A 25,734-nucleotide genomic window follows, 5' to 3' on the forward strand; every position below is an offset into this window, starting at 1 on the left:
ATTGAATCCAAAGGGGCCAGACTTAAACAATGCATTCAGTGTGTGATCACATTTCTGTACCTTTCACAATTTTTGTTACTAAAACAGCAGCCAGAGAGTGCCTGACCTGGATCTGGATCATGGTGCATGGTGCATGGGTGGTCAATCCTTTCCTTCCGTGCTTCCCCCACCCCCACTCCAACTGCACCCCCAGCCCCAGAAGCTGCTATTTGTCCCTGATATAAGAGCAAATGATTGATGCCATCAGGGGAGGAATATGGAGCAGAATCCCACTCTGGAGAATGAGCAGGAGGGCCCTGAAACATTGCAAGGCTAGCTTACTGTAAAGTTACCAGACGTCCCCGTTTCCTTGGGACAGTCCCCAGATTTACAGATCAGTCCCCATACAAAATCCATTGAAGTTGAAAAGTGTCCCCGGATTCATTGGAAAAAATCTGGTAACCTTAGCTTACCACATTTGGAAGTGATTTTGGAGCCTTTCCAACAAGACTACCAAGTCCAGAGTCTAAGGCTGCGTACACACCACGTATTTAAAGCACCCCCCAAGAATCCTTGGAACTGTAGTTTGTTAAATGTGCTGGGAATTGTGGGTCTGTGGGGAGTAACAACAGCTGCCAGGATTCTTTGTGGGAAGTGCTTTAAAATGTATGGTGCATCTGCAGCCTCTACTTATATCTAATGGCACTACCAGGTGCAAGAAACAGACTGAAGAAAATTTGGAGTAAAGCTTTGCGTTCAGGCAATGTCATTGAAAAGTTTACATTGCAGTCTGTATCTGGTCTGAGGTCCCGCACTGCTGCTATTTTTAAAAGCAATTTTTAAAAAGTAATGGAAATGTTTTCAGGCATTACTGTATTGTCTAATTTGACCACTGTTTAAAGTCAGAATGTCAGGAGAAGTCAGAATTCCTAAGATGCATACTTTTCAACATCCCGAGGTGGCCAGGAACTTAGGTTTTGTGGTACCGCCCCATAGTAGAACAGTGCCCCTGTTTCGTCACCATTTTTGTGTGTCAGAGAGATGCTGAGGTATGCTTTTAGAGGTGCACTAATGATAGTCTACAATGTGCAAGGGGGATTGTGAAAGTTCAAGAACACATTCTGGTCAGACAAAACCATCCAGGCAAGGCCCTGAGCAGGACAGATGACGAGTGTGGCCTGGGAACAGTCCCAAAGTTGAGATAGAGAGGTTTATAGGGCTGCATTCAGCCTCAGGACTTGAGGTTCCCCATGCCTGCCTTAGCCCTGTGAGAACGTTGGCATATGGAGCTACTTTTGATTGACAGGAGCATTCCAAGGCAGTTAAAATCCGTTAAGTGTCAGTTAGAATTTGAAGCGGGGAGGGGCTATTAGAGGCTGTGAGGCCAGTTAGAGTTTGTGAAGGAAGAGAAGCCAGAGCAAAAGGAAGAAAGAAAGATAATAAAAATTTAGAAACTCAGGGATTAACAGTTGGCTATAACTACTTCATAGGGATTGCTGGCTAATGAAATAACATCTGTAGGTGCATTCATATTTTTTTTTAGAAAAAGCTATTGGCAGGTTTCTTAGACAACAATTGTCTGCCTTCTCCATGAGACGGAAATATATTTCTACTTAACACTTTTGCGCTGTGGCATAAAGATTATTTAAATATGTTTGCCAAGAGAAAACAAGCCAAGCCTATGCATATTTATTTACAGTACTCAAAGAGGTTTACTCCCAAGTAGTCAGTCAAACATTTATTTGTTTAAAACTAAAACAATGCAAGTAAATTTGCATAGAGTTTCAGCCTATGATGTAATATACATGCTCTATTAATAACAAACAAGTGTTCTTGCATTGATAATGGTAATATTCTGTTAGCCTTATCACCTTAGTACACATTTCCCCTTTCAGGACCCATTGATGCTGTGAACATGTCTCTTGGTATGTCTGTCTCTGTCCAAGACTCCCAGTTGCTGGTAAGCAGCAAGGTCCATGTCAGGGATACAGGTTCCCTCAGAAGTACCTGTATAAACACAAGTTTAGGTATCTGTGCTTCTTTAATTTTCCTTTCAATAGCCTCCTAGTAACTGGGATGGTAAGCTTAGGCACAAGATGGACACTAACACTAGAGACAGGATGATCTTTTAACAAATATTATTGATTTATTAAAGGGATACTATATGCATAAGGTAATAGTGACACGTTAGGGACTTAAAGGTGTTTGTTGACATTTTCCGAAGACTCTTTTACCTCAGGTCAATTTCCAAAAAACACCACAGACAAACACCACCACCCAGTGCAGCCACTGGGGACAATCTGTACCCCAAAGCTCCTCTGGTTGTACTCTGGGCTGTTTGGACAGTTTAGCCAACTTTAAAAAAACCCACTTGTGTCACCTTTCTCTGATAAGACTTTTATGCAGGGCAGCTTCTTAAGACCAACTCAGTCATCACCTCCCTTCCCCTGATCTTTCCTAGAAAAATATTGATAATACACTGGGTGGACACCTCCAGGCCTCAGTATTCCCCATAGCTTTTCTCTGGTCTGTCTTCCCTTCGACTCCCTAACTGACTAAACTCTCAGCTATGCCACTAAGCAATAATAATAATGTCAAAAAGCAGCTGCTGCTAATAAAAGGCCTGCAACTACATAACACTACAAGCTGTCAAGATTTGCCTCAGAATATTCTTTCTTTCTTTCTTTCTTTCTTTCTTTCTTTCTTTCCCTTTCCCTTTCCCTTTCTCTTTCTCTTTCTCTTTCCCTTTCTCTTTCCCTTTCCCTTTCTCTTTCTCTTTCTCTTTCTCTTTCTTTCTTTCTGAAGCACTGCTTCTTAATTCTGTACCACCCTACTTGTAGGTATATCATGGACTCATAATGTGAATACCAGTTGCTGGATATCACAAGTGGGGAGAATTGCTGTTTCATTCAGGTGCTTCTTTCAGGCTTCCCACAGGCATCTAGTTGGTCAATGTGAGAACAAAATGCTTGACTACATCGGCCATTGGCCTGATCCAGAAAGGCTCTTCTTATAAGTGAGCGAAGGAACCCTCTCAGTTATTTCACAACCCTACATCCAACCTTAAGTTCCCTAAATAATTCCTTAATTTCCTTAGGAAGTTGCAAAAAACCCAGCCAATATCACTTTAGACCTACTGTAGTCATAGCAACCCAATGACCCATGGAAAGGAAGGTAGCAGCAGGGTGAAAAACCTTTGACTATAGTGACAGTGAAATGCTGCTGTGAGGAACATGTTCAACAGATCACTACATCAAGATAATTGGGTTTGGAATTTTCTTTCAAATGTCTGCCTTGTCTGCCCCATGGCACAACCCCCTCCCCAACAACTGACACTTTACCATCGTGCCTTTCTGTCTCACTATGCCAGGGCTTGGGTTCAGCTCCCCCCTTAGAACCTCATCTAATGCCAGGGTTTCATTTAAGAAGGGCTTGCCTTTGAGCATGTCTAGAATGCCTTTTTATTCTAGCTCAGTTAACCAGTTGCCAGCTTAGTCTCCACACATCTGAGCATAACTGTACAAGATTTTCAAGTCCAGTAGTATGGTATCTGCACAGGTTTGAACTCCATCTCTATAAACTAGCTAGCTAGCTAGCTAGCTAGCTAGCTAGCTAACTAACTAACTAACTTATCCTTACCATCTCCTCACCATTACTGACGACTCTCTTGGTTCTACAGGTGTGTGGTCCCACAGTCCATCAGACCTGTGGGAAAAACATATACCTCAAGGGCTATTGTTTTCACCTGGATGAAAATTTGAGGGAGATACAACACTTTCCTAAGAACCAACCAGGTGAGATTGAGAAGCAAGGAAGGAATGAGCAAATATCAAAGTTAGATACCACTGATGGAATGGCAAGAGAAGGACTAGTGATTAAACAACTCACTGGCCTGAATGTCTAGAGGCTGGGGGAGGAAGCAGAGATTGGGAACAGGATATATGGTACCAGTTGTAGTAGTTATGTGCATTGGTGAATGTTGATCACAGGTTTTCTGGCAGTGGTTTTCTACTTTTAACATGTCGAAACTCAGCTAGATATGCTTTTTCAAGCATGGGAGTGCAGTGACGGGGAAGATTTGCCTGTTAAATTATTGCTTATCACCACACAGGACCACCTCTTTGATAAAAAAGGTGGCAACCCTTTGGATAGTATTCAAATAAATCCTGAACTCAATGAACTTAATGAACTTAAGTTAATCATGTCCATTAACTTCAATGGGTCCACTCTGAGTAGAACTAGCATTAAATACGACCTTTTTAAAAAAAAGATTGGGTCAGCTGAACAGGTTAACTAGCTTGGAAATATCAGTAGGCCTTTCCACTACAACCACTAGTAGCCAGAGGTACCCCCACCTAAAAATAAATAAATGTGATTGTATAGCATGATGACACAAGTGTTATGCGAGTTTCTTGATTTTGTGCCCCTCTTTTACATGCCTCAATCTCACCTCTCCACCATTTAACTGGTGTTTCCTCTCCTAGAATGTCCAAAACAGCTCTCTGACATAGTGTTTCTGATAGATGGTTCAGGAAGCATCAAGCGCCACGAGTTTCCACAAATGAAGACATTTATATCGGAGGTCATAAAGCGTTTTGAAAATACTGACACCCAGGTAACATTGGGATGTGGGGTAGTTTTCTTTTCAGTTTCTGGCATGGATTTTGCCTTTTTCACATCTTCTTCACATGGAGTCAACATTTTCATTGAGCTATCTACTACAACCCCAAAGTATCATTCCTGGTCAGTCAGTGCCAGTTCAGACCCCATGAGTGCGTATGTGAAATTAAGATGTTTTTGCCCAAACAGGCATCACTGTACACTTGTTTACATTGAATTGCATCTGCCATTTAACTGCCCTTTCGCTCACAACCACATTTCCCCTATGTCATTGGTGCCAATATGCACCATGACCACTGATTCCTCCCTATCTACCAGGCTATCTAGGTAAAGGACAACATCTCTCTTTTGTGCCAGGCAGGCAATTCACCTTGTGGTGCTATGCCCATCACACACTTTCTAATAATTTAATCACTCACTACGGGATCCTTCCACCCCCAGAGAAATAGCTTAGAATGAGAGGATAGCTATTTGTCCCACAAGGAATGGGTCCCTTCTAAGAGAATGTTTCCCTCTTCCACAAAATTACACTCTCCTTTCCCCAAGACCCTCATTTTCTCTGACAGCAGGGGAACTATCATTAAGGGAGTGGGGCACAGCTACTGAAGGTTTCATGCCTCTTTTAGCTTTTCCAGGTCTACTACCTTGGCCTTAACAGAACAAATGTGTTTCTGGACTCATATGTCTGCTTAACTTGCCTTAGTGCTTTGTCAGCTGGAACTGAGACACTTCATCAGCAGGGGCTCCCTATAGCTCACTTTAAAATATTGTCCATCCATCTGGTCAGTCTCACATTCCAATTTCTATCCTGCCAATATCACACAGTCCATCATGGCAATATTCAAAAAGTGCTAATTATGTCAGAGTGGACACTATGAATGATGTATTTTAAAAACTAGTTTAATTCTCAACTCACAACTCCCCTCCAAAACTGAGCAATAATAGGACAGAACTACTCATTATTATTGGATAAGGTTTCATCTAGCTCTGCCCATCACTTGAATGCATATCATTAACACAGAATATCATGCCGTATCTGTGTATGTCAGTTCAAAGGTCCACTGTGAGTTGGGCAAATTCTCATTTCCAGAGATCCATCACCAGGCTGTATTCCATGATTCAGCAATTATGCCAAAGAAGCACATACATAGTAACATATCCTGGGAATTTTAGAGTTCTGTTTTCCTTTCTCTCTTCTATTTATTTAAAGCTGGTTTCTACCCATTATGACTGCACTTAAAAATGTGTGGGAAAGTCCTGTTGAAACCCGAGAAGTCAAACAGAGTCTTAGGCAATGTTCACATAAGTGGCTGAAAATGTAGCAAAGTCATTTTCCCCTACTGCATTTCAAACCACATTTGCACAATTTGCACCTTTGCACATATTGGAGAAAGGGCAAGTATGTCTTCACCCAACACACATGGCCTTTCTGATTTCTCCACCCCTTCCACACACACACACACACACACACACAGAGAGAGAGAGAGAGAGAGAGAGAGAGAGAGAGAGAGAACTCATATTCACAAAGCTGTCATCTTTGTGTATGCGCTCCTCTGCACATCCGTGAAGGGTATCCCAAATATTCACACTACTGCTTACTCCGCACCCAGTTTTCTAGTCAAATTGAAGCTAGTTTGAGGGAAGACATGCATCAAACTGCTGTATTTGACAGGAAACTACAGGATCACCATGGATTGTGGCTAATATATTGTGAATGTGGCTTAGAAAACTTGCAGTGTGAGTGCACTGGATGTAGAGTAAGCAGTAACATGTCCATACTCTTGTTAGGGTTTCTAGTGGCCCACGGACTGAGCTGATTTATTGTGCCTTCAATAACTTTTTAAACCCTTCCCAGGTTTACTAGAAACTGAATTTAATATTGCAAATGGAGGCAACTTTGCTTAATGTGCAGAACTTATATAGGTTGCAGGCTTCAGATTTTCTTTCCCACAAAATTTGGATACCGCATCAACTTGGATACTGTATCAGATGAGAGTTTATACAGCTTTGGTTGTAGCTCTCTGATCATTCCTCAAAACAGAGCCAAATGCATACACTTCATGTACATTATTTCCCTCAACCATGTATCCAAATCCTTTCCTCAGTTTCCACTCAGCTGCTGTATCTAACATCTTTCACTCCCATTTTAGTTTGCCTTGGCCCAGTATTCAAACCTATATCAAGAACACTTCAACTTTCTTCAGTTCAAGAACACTCGAGATCCCAATACACTTCTTATACCAGTTAGACAACTGTTCGGGGCTACTCACACAGCTACATTTATACAGAAAGTGGTGTAAGTATCTCCTTTGTGTTCATCTGTTTCTGCATGAGATACTGTGTGCTTCCATTCAGTTTAGAATTATCATCTGTCAGGGTTCAGGGAATCCTTTCCCTCCCCCACTGGAGGCAAAAAAAACACACACAAAAACCCAAACAGGTAACAAGAAGAGTGCTTACCACGCAATTTGTTCAGGATTTACACACAGAGAGAAAGGAATGTACTCCCTAATTAATCAATAGTGTAGCTCTGAATAATCTCCCTCCTTTTACTCTACGTCATTTGCAGCGTCACCCCTTCTACGGTGGCTGCATGAGGCCCTTTGTTTGTTTGCTTTCTGCTCTTCCACTTTCACAGCCCTCCTGGTTCTAGGAGAAGTGAGGTTGGAAATGCTTTCTAATGATAATGTGTCAGCCAGCTGTTCTGGATCTGCTGCTTTCCCCTCCTCCCCTTCCATTATTTCCCAGCGCTGTCATGTCTCAGGATCATGACCTTGTGCAAACTACCATTGTAAATCTACACTATCCTCCTCTTCTTGGCAAGGTTCAGAGGCGGGGGCGGGGGGCTCCACCATTCCTCTTCAGTCTAGTCCCTTACATCATCTTTTATTCAGTCACTTTTAAAGAAGGATCCGCATCATGTAATTTCTGAAACACTGTATTCCAGGGTTTTGTCCTGTGTTATTCTCTGATCTTTTTAGACCTGATTGGTGTTGATTCCACACACCCCACACACACTTAAAATCCTTAAGTTTTAAGCACTTATTTTGTTTGCTACTTGGTTTGCTGCTTATTTATAACATTTCACTTTATTGCTTACTCAGCTTTGATTTGTATGTCACGTTTTTAGAACTCAATGAAGTATCTGAGAAAGAGTTTTGTTTATTGTTTCGCCTTCATACTCCTTCCCCCCCACCAGGCGTGAGCTCTTTGTCCCAGCAAAAGGATCCCGCAGTGGTGCCTCTAAGATTCTCATTGTGATAACAGATGGAGAGAAATTTGAAGACAAGCTGGAGTATAGTGACGTGATACCAGAGGCTGACAATGCTGGCATCATCCGTTTTGCCATTGGGGTAAGAAGACTAAGAAGCAAATCCACAAGACATTACAAGGAAGTCAGGTTAGAAGAGTGGAATAAGTAAAACCAACTCCCCCTCCCTGCCTCCTGTACCTGTTATGCTAGTATGGTGTACAGTTATTAGCAAGAAGGACTATTTTAATTCTGAAAAAAGCTTCACCTCTTCATTTTGGCGAATCAAGCTGTGGTTAAAAGCAGGCTGCTCTATTTTCTTCTGGTCAGTTGGCAATGAATTGAAACAGTATGGACAGAGCAAATAGAAAAAAAATTATTTTCTCTCTCTCAAAAATTCCAAAAAAAATTATTTCTTCTAAATGTCTGTGATCAGAGCCTGCCTGCCCATGAGGGAAGGTGAAATGCCCACCTCAGGTGGCAGAAATTCAAGAAGCACCAACAAGAGAGAGGTGTTCCAGCATGTGGCGTTGCTGCTTGTCTTCCCTGCCCTAAGTGGAGAAGTCAAGTGAGCAGCAATGCTATGAGGAGTGCCCTGGCTCCTGACAAGTTTGGCAAGAGCTGGGGCGTTCCTGCACACCACGTTTGGCTCCCCCTCCCCAATAGCAGAAGCAGAGTGGCAATACTTTGAGGAGCGCTTCAGCTCCCACTGAGTTCAGATAGAGACAGGGTGTGGTGGCAGCAGAAGCAGAAGCATGGGGCAAGTGGAGGGACAAAAGGTGGCAACTGGGATAGCTCAGTTGGTAGAGCATGAGACGCTTAATCTCATGGGTTCAAGCCCTACATTGGGCAAAAGATCCCTGCATTGCAGGGTTTGGACTAGATGATCCTTGTGGTCCCTTCCAACTCTACATTTCTATGGATTCCTCTTTTGCCCCCAATGGTGAAATGGGATTGGCCATCCCTGGCTGTGATGATACCATAATAAAAATAAAAAGCGGTATAGAAATAAATAAATAAATAAATAAATAAATAAATAAATAAATAAATGGCTTTATTCCAGCCACTAACAAGAGGCTGGAGTAAAACAGAGGTGGAGGAAGGAGTTGCAGAAGGATAAGGGCAAGAGACCTCCCTCTCCATAGGAGCCAGCCATATATTTGAGAGTGGAAGTTGAGAGTTCTTCTTAGCTCAGATTGCAATCAACAGTAGAGAAGAACCATGGAAGAAATAGACACAGTTCAAAGGTGAGATATGTATTACTATATGCCAGATTTGTATTCTAAGCAAGGCAGTTACAAAGTTTGGTGGCATCATTACATTCAGTACATTTCATTCTCTACTTTCTCCCCCTCCTCTCTGGCATGCTGTTAAAGGTTGGAGCAGCTTTTTCTCAAGGCAAACCAAGGCAAGAGCTCAACACAATTGCCTCTTACCCGCCCTCGGACCATGTTTTCTCTGTGAACAACTTTAATGCTCTCAAGGACATCCAGAACAAGCTTGAGGATAAAATTTTTGCCATTGAAGGTACCAAATGCAGCTGGTGGTTCTAGGGATCTAGAGATAATGCTAAGATCTGTAGCTTTTGACTTGTGGTTGGGAGACTCTAACTCAGTCCAGATCTGGACATGAACCTAGTCCATATTTTATTGGCCATTACCCTGCCTAAATGAAATTGAGACAGCTCACATTCACATCACGACAAATAGGCTTGTTATGAGGTATATGTCTAGTTCTCTCTTACAAGAGGTAATAATTAAACTTGGTTGGTAACACAAGATTCGTGTGCTGATCTTTATACAGTATTAAATATTAGGAGGTGAGGATATTTACTTGTAGCTTCCAGGTCATGTTCAAGATAAGAACAAGTAACAGAGTTAAAATAGCTCCTAATGGAGGTTTCTTTATATGTTAAGCTATGCCAACTGCACTGATGCCATGATCTACAGGAATAAAGCATGGAAACAGTTCAGATTAGCATACAGTGGTACCTCGTGTTAAGTACTTAATTCTTTCCAGAGGTCTGTACTTAACCTGAAACTGTTCTTAACCTGAGGCACCACGTTAGCTAATGGGGCCTCCAGCTGCTGCCATGCCACCGGAGCACAATTTGTGTTTTCATCCTGAAGCAAAGTTCTTAACCCAAGGTACTACTCTGGGTTAGCAGGGTCTGTAACCTGAAGTGTATGTAACCTGAAGCGTATGTAACCCGAGGTACCACTGTACACTGTTACAGGCTCTGGATGCCAACACTTCAACTACCTTTTATATCCCACCTTTTTCTCCAAAGAACTCAAAGTTCCTCCTCAATTAACCCTCACAACAACCCTGTGATGTAGCAAAAGGCTGTGACTAACCCAATCTCCACTCAGCTTCATGGCTGAGTGGAGATTTGAACCTTGGCCTTTAGATCCTAGTCTAACACTAACCACTACATAAAGCTGGCTATCTAGGGACCTCTCTTGAATACCATGTCACATAGTATCATTCCATTGTCTACTCCAGCCTTCACCAACATGGTTCCTTTCAGATGTTTTGGTGCAGACTGGTGGGAATTGTAGACCAAAACATTTGAAAGACACAAGGCTGGCAATCAGGAATCAAGGTGTATGAGGAGAAGAGGAGACATAAATCTTTCTGCCTGAATCTAATCTGATCTTATTTATGCAGTACCTATCTATTGATTTACATGTCCTGCCATTGCCATAATTTGGAGTAATATATAATTATATTGATATTGAAAAATCCAGATATTTTTGGCCAACTTTTGAGAATTGTCTATTAGGAAACTCTAAGGGATAACATTAGGAGAAAATTAGGCCCAGCAGGGTCCTAACTTGACCCAAAACAATGCTGTTTCCCCACAAACCACACCCATCTACCTCAAACCCTGATGTCAGGTGGGAGGCAGGAAAAAGCATGACTGCTTTCACTTTGAAGTCAATTTCCAAGCAGTTTGTATCAAAGCAAATGGACTTTGAAGGTGATGTTGTCACCCGGCATAAAGTGACTGGTATGTGCAAACTAGGCTTGCAGGTCTGTGAGAGGATTAGGATTTGGCCTACTGGTTAGTTTCTCACCTGTATACTAGAATATCTATGTGAGGGAGCAGACATTTTCCTGCTTGGTTTGAGAGGGTTTAACATTCCCTCTGCACTTTCCCTCCCCATTTAGGGTCTTGTTCTGATCAACCAGAGGCTATCCTCTGCCACACCAATAGGATGAGGTTTCACCTCTGTCTACAAGACTCCATCCTCAGTTAGCTAGATATTACCCCTTAGCTCTCAAGTTCTACCACCCTGTATCTCTTTCTTGCCATCTTTTGTCTACAGGTACACATTCCCAAGGTGGTACATCCCAAAGCTCCTTCCAGTATGAGATGTCCCAGGAGGGATTCAGTGCCTTGCTAACCCCGGTGAGTCACTTCAATCCCCTACCAATTCTTCTTTTTTGTAGGTTGATAAATCTCAGCTTTCTCATCCCAATCCTCCAAAACAAGCTAAATTTGGACACATAGAGGACCAGCCTGATACACTGAAATTTAGATTTAGGTGGTACAGGACTCCAGATTCAAATGCCCACTTGGTTATGAAGATATGGCAAATCACTGACAGAATGAACTCCTGCTAACACAAAATGGAATATATACGGTTCCAACTTTTGAAGAGCTAGGTAAGTTTGTGGAGTTAAGTCCTCTTGGAAGCCTGACCTGATTGGGACATGAATTGTTCTGGCCTATCCAGTGTTGGGATGACTCATGGAGACCTGATTTGACCAAGCAAGGTCAGTACAAGTGGAACTGTAGAACTGGCTCCTCAAAAAGTAAACATGTTTTAAAAAAAAAAAATGATATAGTGTAATAATGAGAGTGCTCATGCAGTCTACATTTTAGGATTATCCCCTCCTGCTGGTTAACACCACCTCTTCTTTGCTGATTTGGTATTATTATCTCTTCCACTCCTTGTGATGAATTAGGTTGGACCCATTTTGGGGGCAGTAGGAGCCAATGACTGGTCTGGAGGACTCTTCCTATATGGGGACCCTGATAAACCAGCCTTTATTGATGTGCCCAGCTCCACTAAGGATATGAAAGATGCTTATCTTGGTAAGTGTCAAAAACAAATATTGTTTCTTTTTTGTGCTCTAAGGCTCTGCATGAAGTGCTGGATGTGTTTGTCTAGTATCCGGTAGGAAGTTCAGAGAAGTCACCCCTTTATAGTAGAGGTGACTAATCTGTGACCCTCCAGATATTGCTGGACTATAGTTCAAATCATCCCTGAACATTTGTAATGCTGGCTGGGGCTGATAGGGGTTGGAATCCAACATCATCTGGAGGGCCACAGGTTAGCTATCCCTGTTTATAGAATTGGGCTCCTTGGACATTTTAATTTTCTCCTACATACTTTTTAGGTCTGAGCTTACACAAGATTTTCCATTCTACAAGCCCCACTTTAGAGTACCACTTTAAGAGGCATGTGATACACAGTCCTAGTTATAAAGAGGAACATTTGCAATGCTGTACAATTGGGAGTGGGGAACCTCTGGCCCTCCACTTGTTCCTGAATGACTACCATCAGTATAGTCAGGGAAGGGAATTGTTGTCCAACATTTGAAGGGCCACAGGTTGCCTACTTCTGCTTTATGTGAAAATTAGGAGAAAGTTGCTTGTAGTCACACCAGTCTCCAAAGTCGCAACATGAATTAAGTCTAATATAGCTTCTCCTTTAAGTCAGCCTTCTCCAACCTCATGCCTTATTAATGTTCTGGACAAATGTCATTAAATCCAGTAAACTGTCAAGGAAAATGAGTTGCAGCTCAAAATGTTTTGAGCATACCAATGTAGAGAAGGCTGCTTTAAGGTTATCTTACCCTTCATGACATTACTACAGGCATACACTAGACTCTCCAGCTGTTTAAGCAAATTAACACTACAGCATAGTAACAAGAATAATGTTCATCATTTTATTACAAAATTGTTAAAAATGTAATACAATGCAATAGTATGCAAGACAAGGCTGACTACCAATTTTACTACAATTTTTTTAAAAACTGCTCAAAATCAAGCTGTCACTGAATCCAAAGGACCATTAAATATCCCTGAACTTTTGACAATATCAGCTTTTAAAATTCTAACAGTAGTGGCATGTAGCTACTACTTACATTAGAATACAGGTCTCCCTACAATCACATTACCTATACACAATTCTGTACAGTTTTTATACTGAATCTAACAATGAGCTGCACTCGACTTCACATTCTTAGCAAAATCATTGACCTTTTGAGCACAAAATCTTTACAGCAGCTTTAGAGCTTCACTCTTCATCTTCATCTTCCTCCTCCTCACCTTCTTCCTCTTCTTCATCTTCTTCCTCCTCCTCCTCCTCCTCTTCAGGTTCTACTTTCTTCTTGGAGCCTGCTGGCCTACCTGGACCTTTCTTTCCTGCATCACCCTTCCCCTTGGCACATCCTTCTCACACTTCTCCTTTAGTTTTGCTGCCTTCTGCTCAAAGGGCTGTTTGTCTTTTGCTGTTTGCTCAGACCACATTTTGCCTAGTTTCTTTGCCAATAGACAAACCTGGGTGGTCACTGTTTATCTTTGGGTGATGCTCAGAACAAAAAAGGAAGAAAGGAGGTGGTGATCTTTGGGGGGCATTGGTGTCCTTTTTCTTCTTCTTCTCCCCTTTAGAAGGAATATAATTTTTCATCTCCATATCATAACAAAGTTTGTCACCCTTTGCCATGTCTTCAAACTTGCCTTTTTCTTTTGCTGACATTGTCTGCCATCTCTTGGAGCATTTATTGGAGAAGTCGAAAAAGTTGACTGAAATGTCCGGGGGCTTCTTCTTATGACCCTCGCGGCATGTTTGCACAAAATAAGCGTATGAGGACATCTTGCCGCAGCTTGTTCGGGTCATCTTTGCCCATGGCTGGGGCAACGGTCCCTGATCAGTGGGGAAAGATCAGTCTGTGGTACTTAGCCCCTTGCCTGGCAGAGCTGAGGAAGAGAAACAGCAGCCATTAGCAATGTCGGGGGGGGGGGTGTCAAGTAAAGAGCACGGCTCACCTTCCTTCGCCGCAATCGAATCATGTTTTATTGATGTTTTAATGTGCTGTAAACCACTTTGAGATATTTCTTAAAAATATAAAGCAGTATAGGAAAGAAAGAAAGAAAGAAAGAAAGAAAGAAAGAAAGAAAGAAAGAAAGAAAGAAAGAAAGAAAGAAAGAACTACAGAGGAGACAAAAAAAATTCCTTCCAGTAGCACCTTAAAGACCAACTAAGTTAGTTCTTGGTATGAGCTTTCGTGTGCATGCACACGAAAGCTCATACCAAGAACTAACTTAGTTGGTCTTTAAGGTGCTACTGGAAGGAATTTTTTTTGTTTTGACTATGGCAGACCAACACGGCTACCCATCTGTAACTGGAACTACAGAGGAGATTCTGTCATTGCCAGATGCAGCTATGTTTTCTCCTTGTACCTGTCTCACTGCCTTTGTGTCCCTACAAGGTTATGTGATGCAGATGGTTCAAGTGAACGGCCAGAGCAGCTTTGTGGTAGGAGCCCCTCGTTACCAACATGCCGGCAAAGTCTTTTTGTTCAGCCGACAAAATTTGCAGTGGCGGAAGACATCAGAGTTGTCTCCAAAGGAGGTAAGAAGGCTTCAGGATGAACTGTGGGTTGTGTCAGTGCATATCTGAGCATGTTTCCTTTGCCTGTGGCAATTAAAGTTGACCATGCAGCCCATAAAGCAGGATCTCCCATTGAAATGACTTCCCTTAATTCTGACAAACTGTTTTTAATTCTCACTGTACATTTGAATAACAGAACAGAGCCTCAGTCTTTATATTTTATGGAACCCCAGGTAGGGATCCACATATGTACCTCCAGACCTCACTATCTGGCCCTCAATACTCTCCCCAGGCCATACACCCTCATTAGCCTCACCCCTCACTTCATCTGCTTTGGCCCCTCCTTAGGTAATGTTGCATGTCGTCCCCAATCTCTGAGTGGTGTGAGATTCCAAGGAGTTCCAGGCACGCTTACCCAGAGTTCATGTTTCCTTTCAGCAGTTAGGCACAGTGGAGACTTTGGTGCCTTTATGATATAAGGTTTATTTACACATACAGTGGTACCTCTACTTATGAGCACCTCTGGTTACGTATCCTTCGGGATATGCATGCAGGAAACCCGGAAGTATTTTTCTGGGTTTAGCCATGCGCGCATGCGCAGAAGCGCTCTACCGTGCCACGCGCATGTGCAGCATAGGCACCTCCGGTTGAGAAAACCTTGGGATCTGACCGGAGCTCTGGAATGGATCCCATCCACAACCGGAGGTACCACTCTATACAACCTGAGCCTACGATGAAGGGATTCACAGCCCCATGAGGTTCTTGCTTCTCCCATAGCTGCAGCTTTGGATTCAAACACAAGAGCTGTCTGGCACAGAATCTCCTTTCCTTGACATTTTTTAAATGGTCCATCACTTTCCTTTTGTTCTCCTTAGTGGCTCTTCTCCCAGACAATTTCCTGAACTTGGGAAGCTGACTGGTTTTATATTTTAACTCTTGCTAAATCCCATGTCTGGCACCCAGGTTAACACCCCAAGCATTGATAAAATTCTAGCACCCTTTGGTCCCATGAGTTTAGGGGAAGTCATAAACCCACAGTATTTGTGCCTGACTTGAATGTGCCATTGAGCTATGATAAGGCTTTTTGCTTTCCTTAATGGAGGCTAGAGAGGAAGGTGTGGGTGTGAAGAAACTAGCCTACTGTACAAAGGTAGCAGTCATATTTATTTCTCCACCCACTTTTGCCTCTGGTCCCACCTATTACTGGCAGGTGGCCGCCAGAAAGTTTCTCAGAAAGAAATGTGGCCCTCAGGCTAGAGAAGGTTCCCTGTTTCCGATTTTTAAGTACCACAACAACAAAAGTAACTTTTGAAGTATCTAGAGACTTGGGCAAGGTGTTTGATCCTGGAAGTGTTGTAGTTGCAAACAATGAACTGGTTGCCATTTCAAACCATTTTAACTGTCATTACTCTCACCTAGGGAATTCTGGGCACTGTTAGCATATGAAACCTTTAGCATCATTATAAAATTGTAGTCTCCAGTGTTCTTTTTGGGAAGCTATGACAACTACATCTGTCTCAAAATGGTTGAAATGTGCTGCTGCACCATGTTTGCCTACAGTATAAATTTCCCTCTCTTTTAGTCCCAGGCAATGAATGAATGGATGGGAGAGTCCATTGGATGGGGAAAAGAAGAAGAGAAGGATGTGTAAATGCCTGGGGTCAGGGAGATCAAGAAATGGAAAAGGTTTAACAATGGTGATTTTTAGTCCCCCCAGATTGGCTCATACTTTGGTGCTACGCTTTGCTCCGTGGACCTTGATAGAGACAAAAACACAGATCTGGTTCTTATTGGTGCTCCCATGTACTATGACGGCACGGCAGGAGGAATGGTCTACATCTGCGAGAGGCAGGTAGGTGAAGGGGAATGCAAGCCTGCCCTTTGTACTTGGTGGCACAAGGCAACTACCAAGAGCAGTTATTTGAGGGCAGGGATGTAAGAAGGCATCAGTGGCGTAGCGTGGGTTGTCAGCACCCGGGGCAAGGCAAGTAATTTGTGCCCCCTAACCCGTGGATTTGCGCCCCCTAACCCGTGGATTTGCGCCCCCTAACCTGTGGATTTGCCCTAACCCCAGATGTTGCGCCCGGTGCGACCGGCCCCCCCTGCACCCCCCACGCTACGCCACTGGAAGGCATCCTTTCCCACTCCACCCTGTATTTATCGAATGCAGCACTGTTCTGTTCCACTACAGTTTATCTCCCACCCAAAACTATGCTATTTGTCTTACTGTCCAATGTGGCAAAATTCCATAACTTTCATAGTCTACATATGTAATTAAACACATAAACAGCATAAGTTACAGTACCATGAAGTTATTCCAGCCTATGCATTTCATTGCAAAAGAAATGCAATGCAAAGGTGCAGGCGGGGGAGAGGGGAACATAGTGACATATCGTTGTGGACTAAAAGCAACAACAACAGTGAATACTGATTGTATTGACTAGATTTGTTTCCATTCCAGAAATGGGATGAATTCATGAACATCAGCAATTTCTTCTCCAATTTTTCTTTTCATCAGAATTTTCTGCCATCCATATTTGAGCACAGCTCTTTTTGTAGCAGTGGGACATCAAAAGTATTTTCCTTTCCTAGAGCACGTTTTGTGCTTTGGTTTCTTTTGCGAAAGCACAAGAGGTTTGAAGGAAGGCTGAGCAGTGCTAATTAAACAGTGCAACAGATCCCTTTATAGGGCATCACATTGTTCTGTATTTCTGTACTCCTGGCTGCTGACAGCTGGCAGCTAATGATGTAGAGTGAGGTCAGGGAAGGACACATGGAATGTTGTGATGTTACATAGCACAAGTTGCAGCTCTTCCAAGTTGCTGGGTGGAGGAAGCAGGGAGATAGTGTTTGAATGTCATGTTTTTCAATGACATTCATGGATTTTCCCAGCCCTGATAGCAGGGGAGAGGAGAACTAGCACATCCACCAAAGAACCAGATAGATAGCTGCTTTACTTATAGAAATGAAGAGATGGGGAAAGTAATTGGCGCCCATCAATGGGGACGGTCAGAGCCCAATGTGAGCTGGTCTTTTTTTCATCAAGGGCTCCAAAGTGTCTTGCCAAATGGAAAAATGGGAAGTGCAGACTGAAAGTCAGAAGGGACTGCTTCTATAATTTCTACAAATTACAGGGCATTCACTGTCTTACTAGTTTGATTCCTTTGAGTCTGTCCCCCTTCTTGCACAAGGGGGGTGCCATGGAACAAACAGTGCAGAAGATTGAAAATAGAAGGAACAACTTCATCAGAACTATTTTGGTTTCAACCCCTCAAGTGTCCCCTTTCATCATTTGCCAGGAGGATGGGTTTTTCTGCAGCCAGAAATTGCGGGGGGCAGCTAAACAGCCCTTGGGCCGCTTTGGAGCCAGCATAGCAGAAATAGGCGAAATAACTGGGGACCGATGGACGGATGTGGCGATTGGGGCTCCAATGGAGGATGAGAACCGAGGAGCTGTGTACATATTCCATGGGAGCAGAAGATCCATCAACCCAGCATATAGCCAGGTGAGCTCTCAGCCCCCCCTGCTCCATAGCAGGAAGCCCAGGCAGCTGTCATTTCACTGTCTGGTAGTCCAAGAAGGCTGAAGCTTGAAGCAGTTACTTTATCAATGAAGGAGCTGAGACTGGAAGTTTATATAGGAGCTTGAGGCTTTACCCCTTCCTATCTAATGATCCAGGCAGGTACTTCCATGCATGTTCCCTCCTCCTGAGTAGCCTCTTGTGCAGATAACTGGGCAATTCCAACAGCCCTGAAGTTCCTGCCTGGCTCACTGTCACTTTAGCTCCTGTGTCCCTGGGGTAGATTGGGGTGGTGGGGGTAGTCCAAGAGCCAGCCAGGAACAAAACATCTGGGATGGGTGGCCCCCAGTCTTGGGACAAGGTCATCTAGATCCAAAGGCTCTTCAGGGTCACTGGTGGTATGAAGATCTGCTGGAGGGTCCTCCTCTAAGGAGACCTCAGGTACCAACCTCTCCTTCTTTCTCCTGCTCCTAGCGCATCCAAGGCTCTCTGCTTCCCAATAGGCTCCATTACTTTGGCCAGGCTATTGGTGCCGGGAGAGATCTGACTGGAGATGGCCTCCCAGACGTAGCAGTGGGGGCTCAAGGAAGAGTGCTGCTGCTGAGGTAAGGAGCTTCGGGACTCTTGGAGCCAACTTTTAAAAAAAAAGTCTGCATGCACACTTCCTTTGTAGTACATTAGAGAGTAATCAGTCTCTCATTAATATTTTTTAAAAGGAATTCTAATCAATTAAAATAACCCTTTTAAATGGTTGAGCAAGTAGTAGTGTCAGTCACAAGCAGGAATGGCAAGAGCTCTCTGGACTGATCCAATGTATTTTGGTGGCTGAGGTGGGAGATGCAAATAGAACTCCTCCCCTAATTAATTATCATGGAACATAGCTCACACTGATAACAAAGAAGCCTATGTAGGAGAACCTCAGAGTTGTGTCTTCCGTTCTGCTTCCCTTAATGGCAGAGTTGGCATCCACAGTCTGTTGCGAGCTGTTGCTTCAAGTAGGGACACCTTTGAAGACCTCATCCAAAACCACAACTCTTGTACAGCTTAGTCCTGCTCAGTAAGCCAGGACGGTGATGGCATTTCCCCTGTCATTTGAATGCTGAGAACATGCAATATCCCAGCAACAGAAATATCCCACACAGCACAAGATGATATGCAGACTGGACATGTGACAATTGTTTGGAATGCACTTCTTTTAAACACTTTGCAAATATAACCCATGCTTGGAATGTCCGGATGGCACTAGCCCTGTGCTCCCCAGTGGGCTACGTAATGAACCTTTGTCTCCCTCCAACCCAAATTCCTACCCCATTCTGTCTGCAACAGGGCTCGGCCCGTGGTACGAGTAGTGCCCACTATCACCTTCACCCCGAATGAGATCCCCATCGCTGCCTTTGAATGCCAGGACCAGGATGTTCTGAACAAGGAAGTCAGTAAGGCAACTGTCTGCCTCACTGTTATGATGGATCCTCGGTTTACACAAGGTGGGCCCAAAGCACTTTGAGGGAGTAAGCTGGGCTTGGGTACTAGCTGACAGTGCACATAACATGCTGAGGACAGGAGGACCCCTCAGTACAAGAAGTGGGGCAACAGAGAAGCTGGCTTGCCACACAGTTTGATTACCCATCATTACCATATTCCTGTGGCTTTTCAAACTGTGTTCCTAGAATCCTCTGGGTCCCTGAGAAACTTATCAGAAGTTCTTCCATGTTGCAATTACTAATGATGGACAGCTTCCCATCAAGATAGCTTGCTTACTGCTGACTTTCCCATGCAATGTACATCTGAAAAGGAATACTGGTACAATTGGACACACTCCGGGTGAACTTCTGCTTTGTGTGAGGTAACAGTGAAGTCCCAGAGGCTTACTCCACACCCACATGCACTGAATATTTCACCCTGGAGCACAACTCTAATGCCTTGTTTGAAAGCTACTGCCAGATTCTGATGTGAGCCCTTCATTGAGTCCAGTGCCCCTAGAGAGCCCAGAAGGGAGGGTGTTAGCAAGGAGATGGCCCCCAGTTATAAGACCTAGTATTGTGAGCTTCCTCTTAACTTGGTAGGCATTTCATTCCTCAATACTGGATGCATAGCTTTAGCTGCGAGCATCAGAAGTTCACAAGGATTTTGTGCTAAAGGGCCTTTGCAGAGAATCTGCACAGCACACTGAATCCCTCAGAATCCTATTCTCTGTGTTGTCTTTTCAATTCCTCTCCCTCAGGCAGCAGCATTTTGAACACCATTCAGTACAAGTTGAACTTGGATCCTGGTCGAATGAGGGTTCGGGCCATTTTTAACGGAAACCCAGACTCTTCCACCATCACCAAGGAGATAAAAACGGGACTGAAGAGACACTGTGAGGAGTATCGCATAAAGTTGCCGGTGAGTTCAGAGATCCAGTGGATGTTTAAAAGCAAAGACAAATGTTGGCATTTGGGTCCATGAAACAAGTGTTGTCACCACTAGGGATAGAAGGATCTGTCAATCTCAGTTTCTCATTTTTCCAATCTTAAATTCACTTAAATTCACTTTGCAGCAATTTCTGGTTTTTAAAAAAAGTTATGAAAATTAATCCATATTTTAATGCATTTTTTCCTTAATAAACACATTTTTATATGCAGTTCTGACTAACATACACAATTTTACAAAAAGTTTTCCCTGATGTAATACATTTTGTGTGCTATTTTCACCAATGTGATGTACACTTCCCCTAACATATGCATTTTTGTAAACATTGGTTAGTTGGCAAACTGCATAGCAAAATTTGGATAAGTGCAAATTTCAAGGGATAGCTGTATTTCTGTTTGAATGTTGTTTTGGAAAGTGCAAATTTGGTAGATTCAGCTTCAAATGAAACCTGAATCAAATTTCTTTCCCATCTCTAATCACAAAATAAAGCAGATCCTCACTTATTTTTATTTCTTCTCCCCCTCCATTACGCAAGACCTGCGTAGAAGACAGCTTCACACCCATAATCCTCCGGTTGAATTATACTCTCATTGGAGATCCCATTCCTGGTGCTGACAACCTGCAAGCCATCCTAAACAAAGATAGCTCCCCTATATTTACAGCACCGGTGAGTCCACACACTCTCTGTTTCCTGTCTGGTTGATCAGTCTGTAAATGGAAGTGCAGAGACGATGGGCTTAATTTATATAGGGAAATGGTCTTTGATCATTTTCCTTTCTTACCACTTCCCATTTTTCACCGTTTCACACTGCAAGTGTCTCCCCTGACACTCTCCTTTAGCAGCAAGAAGAACCTCCAATATAGAAGGGCCATTGGTTGCACATTCTAGCTAAAAAAATCTCAGCAGTTCAGTTGACTAAATGTTCTTGCTCTTCTCCCACTGCTTTTCCCTAGAGAAAACTGCTCTTTAGCATTCATTCAGAGCAAATTCAATCAGAGCAGGGCAAGGGGGAAATTGCTTGAAAAACTTCTAGGTGGAAGTTTAGATGAACCCTAAGTTTCATAGTCTGTTATTAAATGCAGCTGGCTGTCACTAGGGTGCAGGGAAGACTTGTACTCCTAGGAAGACTTAGGTTCAGATTTCCACTCGGTCATGAAACTCATTGCGACCTTTGGCTGGTCTCTCTCTCAGCCTAACCTACCTTGACAGGGTTGTCACCTAGAGCGCCTTCAAGTGGAGATTCCCAAAGGTTTCCATTGCCCCTTTTCTGCTTCAGACATTGTTGCTTTAAGAAGTCCCATGCACCTTGAGGTAGCAGCTCCTGTTGCTGTCTTCCACCACCCATCTGCTACCCCGTTCTATATGTTAATTGGTGGTGGGGAATTCCTCTTCAGTCTTCCCTTTTCTTAGTCACCTGAACAGTAGGAGTGGAAACCACAGGGAAGAGAGATAGTACATGAGGTTGTTGTATGAGAGTGTGTGGGGTGGCCCAGCCCATTTTGGTTTTGGCCCTGCCATCAGCTTGCAGGCTGCTTCCAGAAGGTTAGGAAAGTGGGAAATGTGAAAACATTTTCACATTTCAGCTCTAGACAACAAAATGTTACTAGCTTCACCCATCCTCAAACTCTGACAATGTTTGTACCCATGGGCATAGCCAGGATTTTTGTTGTGAGGGGCAGGACTTTTGTTGGGGGGACAGGACTTTTGTTAGGGGGACAGAACCGATGTGATTGGTCAGTTAAGTTAAGCATTTCTATTGCTTTACTTGACCTAGGGGGCAGCTGCCCCTCACCCTCCCTTGACTATGCCCATGTCTGTACCCCACCCTTCTTCTCTTCACAGCTACATTTTCAAAAGAATTGTGGTGCAGATGGAGTCTGTAAAGACCAGCTAAAAACCTCCTTCAATTTCTCAGGGTAATGTATGTTTTTCTTCTTCATGTCACCCTACTCTGCTGCCCAGACTCACTGAACCTGGTGCATTTCAGGTGCTCGTGACTTCAGTGTTAGAGCATTGCAGGGTAGAATGCTAGGTCTCATCTCTTAGCCTCCCCCCATAATTTCCTCTCTTCATGGCTTAATTAGAGCCAAGATGCAGAATACACTTTGATTTCCAAGGCTCATCTCTGAAACACATAATAATAAATGTAGTAACAATAATGTAGTAACAAAGGAGGATGGGCATGTAGAGAGTGTTCCCTCCCCACCCCCCTGAGCTTCCGTGGGCCGGGTCAGGGTCTCCACAATGGAGGGAATGACTTCCAGGCAGGACTGAGCCCTAAGACATATTGTCTTAGGATAAGGCTATTAGCAGCTACTACCCCGGAAGGCTATGATCTGCCTCCACTGTCAAAGGTCATATGCTTCTCAATACCAGTTGCAGAGAATCACAGGTGGGAAGAGTCACTATTGCACTCAGGTCCTGCTTGTGGACTTCCTATAGGCATCTGGTTTGCCACTGTGAAAATTGGATTCTGGTCTGGATGAGCCCTTGGCCTGATTTAGCAGGGTCTTCTTACTTTCTTAAGCTTAGAAGAGACTCTCTTCTTTTTTCCCTTCAGCCTGGACACTCTGGTGGTGGGCCTGACCCCTGAGCTCAATGCTACAGTCTTCATTCGGAATGATGGGGAGGATTCCTATGGCACCACTATAACCTTCTTCTACCCTTCCGCACTGTCCTACCGCAGGCTCTCGCTATTGAAGGTATAAGAGGCAAAAGGTGGCAGTTCGGCAACAGGGGATCGGGGCTGGCCTAAAAGTTTGTTGCTCACTATGTTAACCAATTCCCCAATCTGATCCGTCCCACTGCAGTCCAACAGGAGAAATGTGGCTATTAAATGTGCTTCTACCCCTTCGGCAGAGGATGACCCCATGAGGAACACCACCTGTAACATCAACCACCCCATCTTTCGGGCTGGGGCTGAGGTAAAGTCCTTCTGTAAGCAAGTGGACCAGGGAACTGTGGTCATCTGGTTAGGATCTCTACTCTAACAGAGTAGACTCCTCCTCTCTCCCCAAATAACACCTGGCTGCCCTCTCACTCATTTATTGTGTCATCATCTGTTGCAGGCTATTTTCATTGCCACCTTTTCCGTCTCCCAGAATGCAGATCTAGGGAGAGAGATACAGATCAATGCCACAGCTGGCAGGTAAGGTTTGATGTGCCTGGCTTGGGAGATGTTCCTATTTGACCAGCTTGAATCAGTTTCACCTCAGTTGTCATGATGGCTAGGCCACATTCAAACTGGTTTGTAATGCAATCCCAATAAATTCTAATCAGAAGTAAGTCCCATTGAGTTACGGTAAATGAAACTTACAGTCACATAAGATTTGCAGCCTTAAATGTATAACGATGGTGTGTTCTGGGACTCAGAGAGTGTTCATTCATAAATAATTTATTATTTCTACCCCACCCATCTGGCTGGGTTTCCTCAGCCACTCTGGGCATCTTCCAACAGAAGGTTAAAAATGCATTGAAACATCAGTCATTAAAAACTTCCCTAAACACGGCTGCCTTCAGATGTCTTCTGAATGTCATATAGTTGTTTATTTCTTTGACATCTGATTCTTTTTCATTTCCATGTGATAACAAATTACAACAATATAGCAACTTGTATTACTTGTATATGTATTTTTTTCGCAGATGCACATATTGTATGCATTTAGAAATGCATATTTATATGCCACACTTTTGAGCTAAGAATTACATTGTAACATTTTGAGAAGCATGAAAACTAGAGGATAACTGCATTCCAATTTGCATATTAGTCTAAGAAATACAAATCAGGTCATGAGTATCCCTAATACATTCTAACAGGCAGTGGGATGGGGGAGAAATTTGACCCACTTCACATTTGCAAGCAAATCTACCGGATTCACCACCATATTCCCCAAACAGTATGGAAACCAAAACACAGGCACCCTTTAAAATCTGTACTTTTCTGAAAAGTTTGGACCCAGATACTGGTGAATTTTCATGGGGACTCTTTAAAAAAAACACAGACTGATGTGGAGAACTGAACTTCAGAATGAAAAAGAGATAAAATGAAAGCAAAATGAACAGATTCGCCAAGCCCTAATGTTGTAGAACCACAGTGCATGTAGAAGTGTATGATGGGGTAGTGGCATATGTGATAAATGTTCCAGTCTTAACTCTGCCCCTCTCTCTTTTTTCTAGTGACAACAATGGCCCTGTCACTCCAGACATGATTCACCAAGCGAAGCTGCTTGTTAAATATGCAGTATATGTCTTTGTTAATGCGTACGTGACTGCAAGTATTCTGGGAGCATCCCAGCCCACCACACAGCTGCCCTTCTCAATTTACTATTGACTGTCAGAAGCTTGTTTGCACACCCACTGTTTTTCTTAGGGCTGGTGTCTTAGAATAATGATCCTTCTGTACAAACAAGAAATTCCAGCCATATATTCTTTCCTAATTATCATGGGTCTGTGTTTCACGGTGGCGCTGTAATTTCAGCCACTAAATGGAACCCACCCCCTCTTTGTTTCAGGGGTTGAAAGACCTAGATGAAACAGCATTTGCTGGTTTTCCAGGACTTGACTGGCTTTCAAAAGATTTCAACTTCAGCAGATAGCTTACCTTATAAGCCTATAAAGCAGAGATAGGGAACCTATTACTATACTGTATTACTATTACTATTACTACCACTACTACTGTTACTACTATTACTCAGTCTGATAGCAACACTGACCTCATACACGCCTACTCCTTCTGCCTCCCCAAGAAGCTGCACATTTTCTATACAGGTTTAGATACTTTGGTGGAGGGTAAAATAGTGGTCTTCTTGCAATCCTTTTGTATTAATCCCTAACAAAGTAGTTAGGATCCATCTGGTGATATTTCCACATATATTTAGAAATCAATTTCTATTCCAATGTATATTGAATTTTCAGTTCCTCATTTTCTTCTGTTTAATGAATTATTTTGGATGAATTCAAGCGTAATGAATTTGAATCTTTTGGAATTTGCCACTTCTGATTTATTGGATAACCCCCATTTTGCACATAACTGGCCAATTTCTATTTGCTGGCTATTGCCCTGCAGTGTGATACTAAGCATGTCTACTTGCAAGTCCCACTGAATTTAACAGGCCTTCCTTTCAGGTAGATGTGCATCATAATAATAATTTAAATATTTTTATTATTTATACCCCACCCATATGGCTGGGTTTCCCCAGCCACTCTGATCAGCTTACAGCATATATTGAAACATAATAAAACATCAAACATTAAAAACTTCCCAATACAGGGCTGTAGTTCTCTATCTCCGTGACTCGGAAACTACAACTAATCCAGAATGCAGCA

General features: G+C 43.1%; 1 protein-coding gene and 1 pseudogene across 3 annotated transcripts in view; one reads left to right on the top strand and one right to left on the bottom strand.

Annotated features, from left to right (window-relative positions):
- The window catches only part of LOC114581610 (integrin alpha-X-like), a 40,545-nt gene that overhangs the window by 5,376 nt on the left and 9,435 nt on the right, over nt 1-25,734 (top strand). Inside the window, exons 1-21 of one of the 2 annotated variants that reach the window (XM_028701950.2) lie at nt 1,402-1,496; nt 1,875-1,939; nt 3,659-3,773; nt 4,464-4,594; nt 6,750-6,895; nt 7,799-7,952; nt 9,226-9,376; nt 11,182-11,264; nt 11,825-11,954; nt 14,357-14,499; nt 16,187-16,330; nt 17,778-17,984; nt 18,474-18,604; nt 19,326-19,483; nt 20,221-20,381; nt 20,944-21,075; nt 22,252-22,325; nt 22,970-23,111; nt 23,220-23,333; nt 23,478-23,557; nt 24,586-24,669. In XM_028701950.2, coding sequence (XP_028557783.2) covers nt 1,895-1,939; nt 3,659-3,773; nt 4,464-4,594; nt 6,750-6,895; nt 7,799-7,952; nt 9,226-9,376; nt 11,182-11,264; nt 11,825-11,954; nt 14,357-14,499; nt 16,187-16,330; nt 17,778-17,984; nt 18,474-18,604; nt 19,326-19,483; nt 20,221-20,381; nt 20,944-21,075; nt 22,252-22,325; nt 22,970-23,111; nt 23,220-23,333; nt 23,478-23,557; nt 24,586-24,669 — 2,525 coding nt within the window. In that variant the 5' untranslated portion in view covers nt 1,402-1,496; nt 1,875-1,894. Of the gene's footprint in view, nt 1-1,401; nt 1,497-1,874; nt 1,940-3,658; nt 3,774-4,463; nt 4,595-6,749; nt 6,896-7,798; nt 7,953-9,225; nt 9,377-11,181; nt 11,265-11,824; nt 11,955-14,356; nt 14,500-16,186; nt 16,331-17,777; nt 17,985-18,473; nt 18,605-19,325; nt 19,484-20,220; nt 20,382-20,943; nt 21,076-22,251; nt 22,326-22,969; nt 23,112-23,219; nt 23,334-23,477; nt 23,558-24,585; nt 24,670-25,734 lie in introns of those variants that run through there. The other variant, XM_028701948.2, reaches the window with a different exon arrangement.
- On the bottom strand, nt 12,798-22,245 carry LOC114581612 (high mobility group protein B2 pseudogene; annotated as a pseudogene). Its single transcript, XR_013390357.1, has 2 exons — nt 21,611-22,245; nt 12,798-13,844 (listed from the first exon to the last, which is right to left on the bottom strand). The product of XR_013390357.1 is annotated as a high mobility group protein B2 pseudogene (transcript).

The sequence above is a fragment of the Podarcis muralis genome, chromosome 13 (assembly GCF_964188315.1).
Source record: "Podarcis muralis chromosome 13, rPodMur119.hap1.1, whole genome shotgun sequence".
Classification (NCBI taxonomy): Eukaryota; Metazoa; Chordata; class Lepidosauria; order Squamata; family Lacertidae; genus Podarcis; species Podarcis muralis.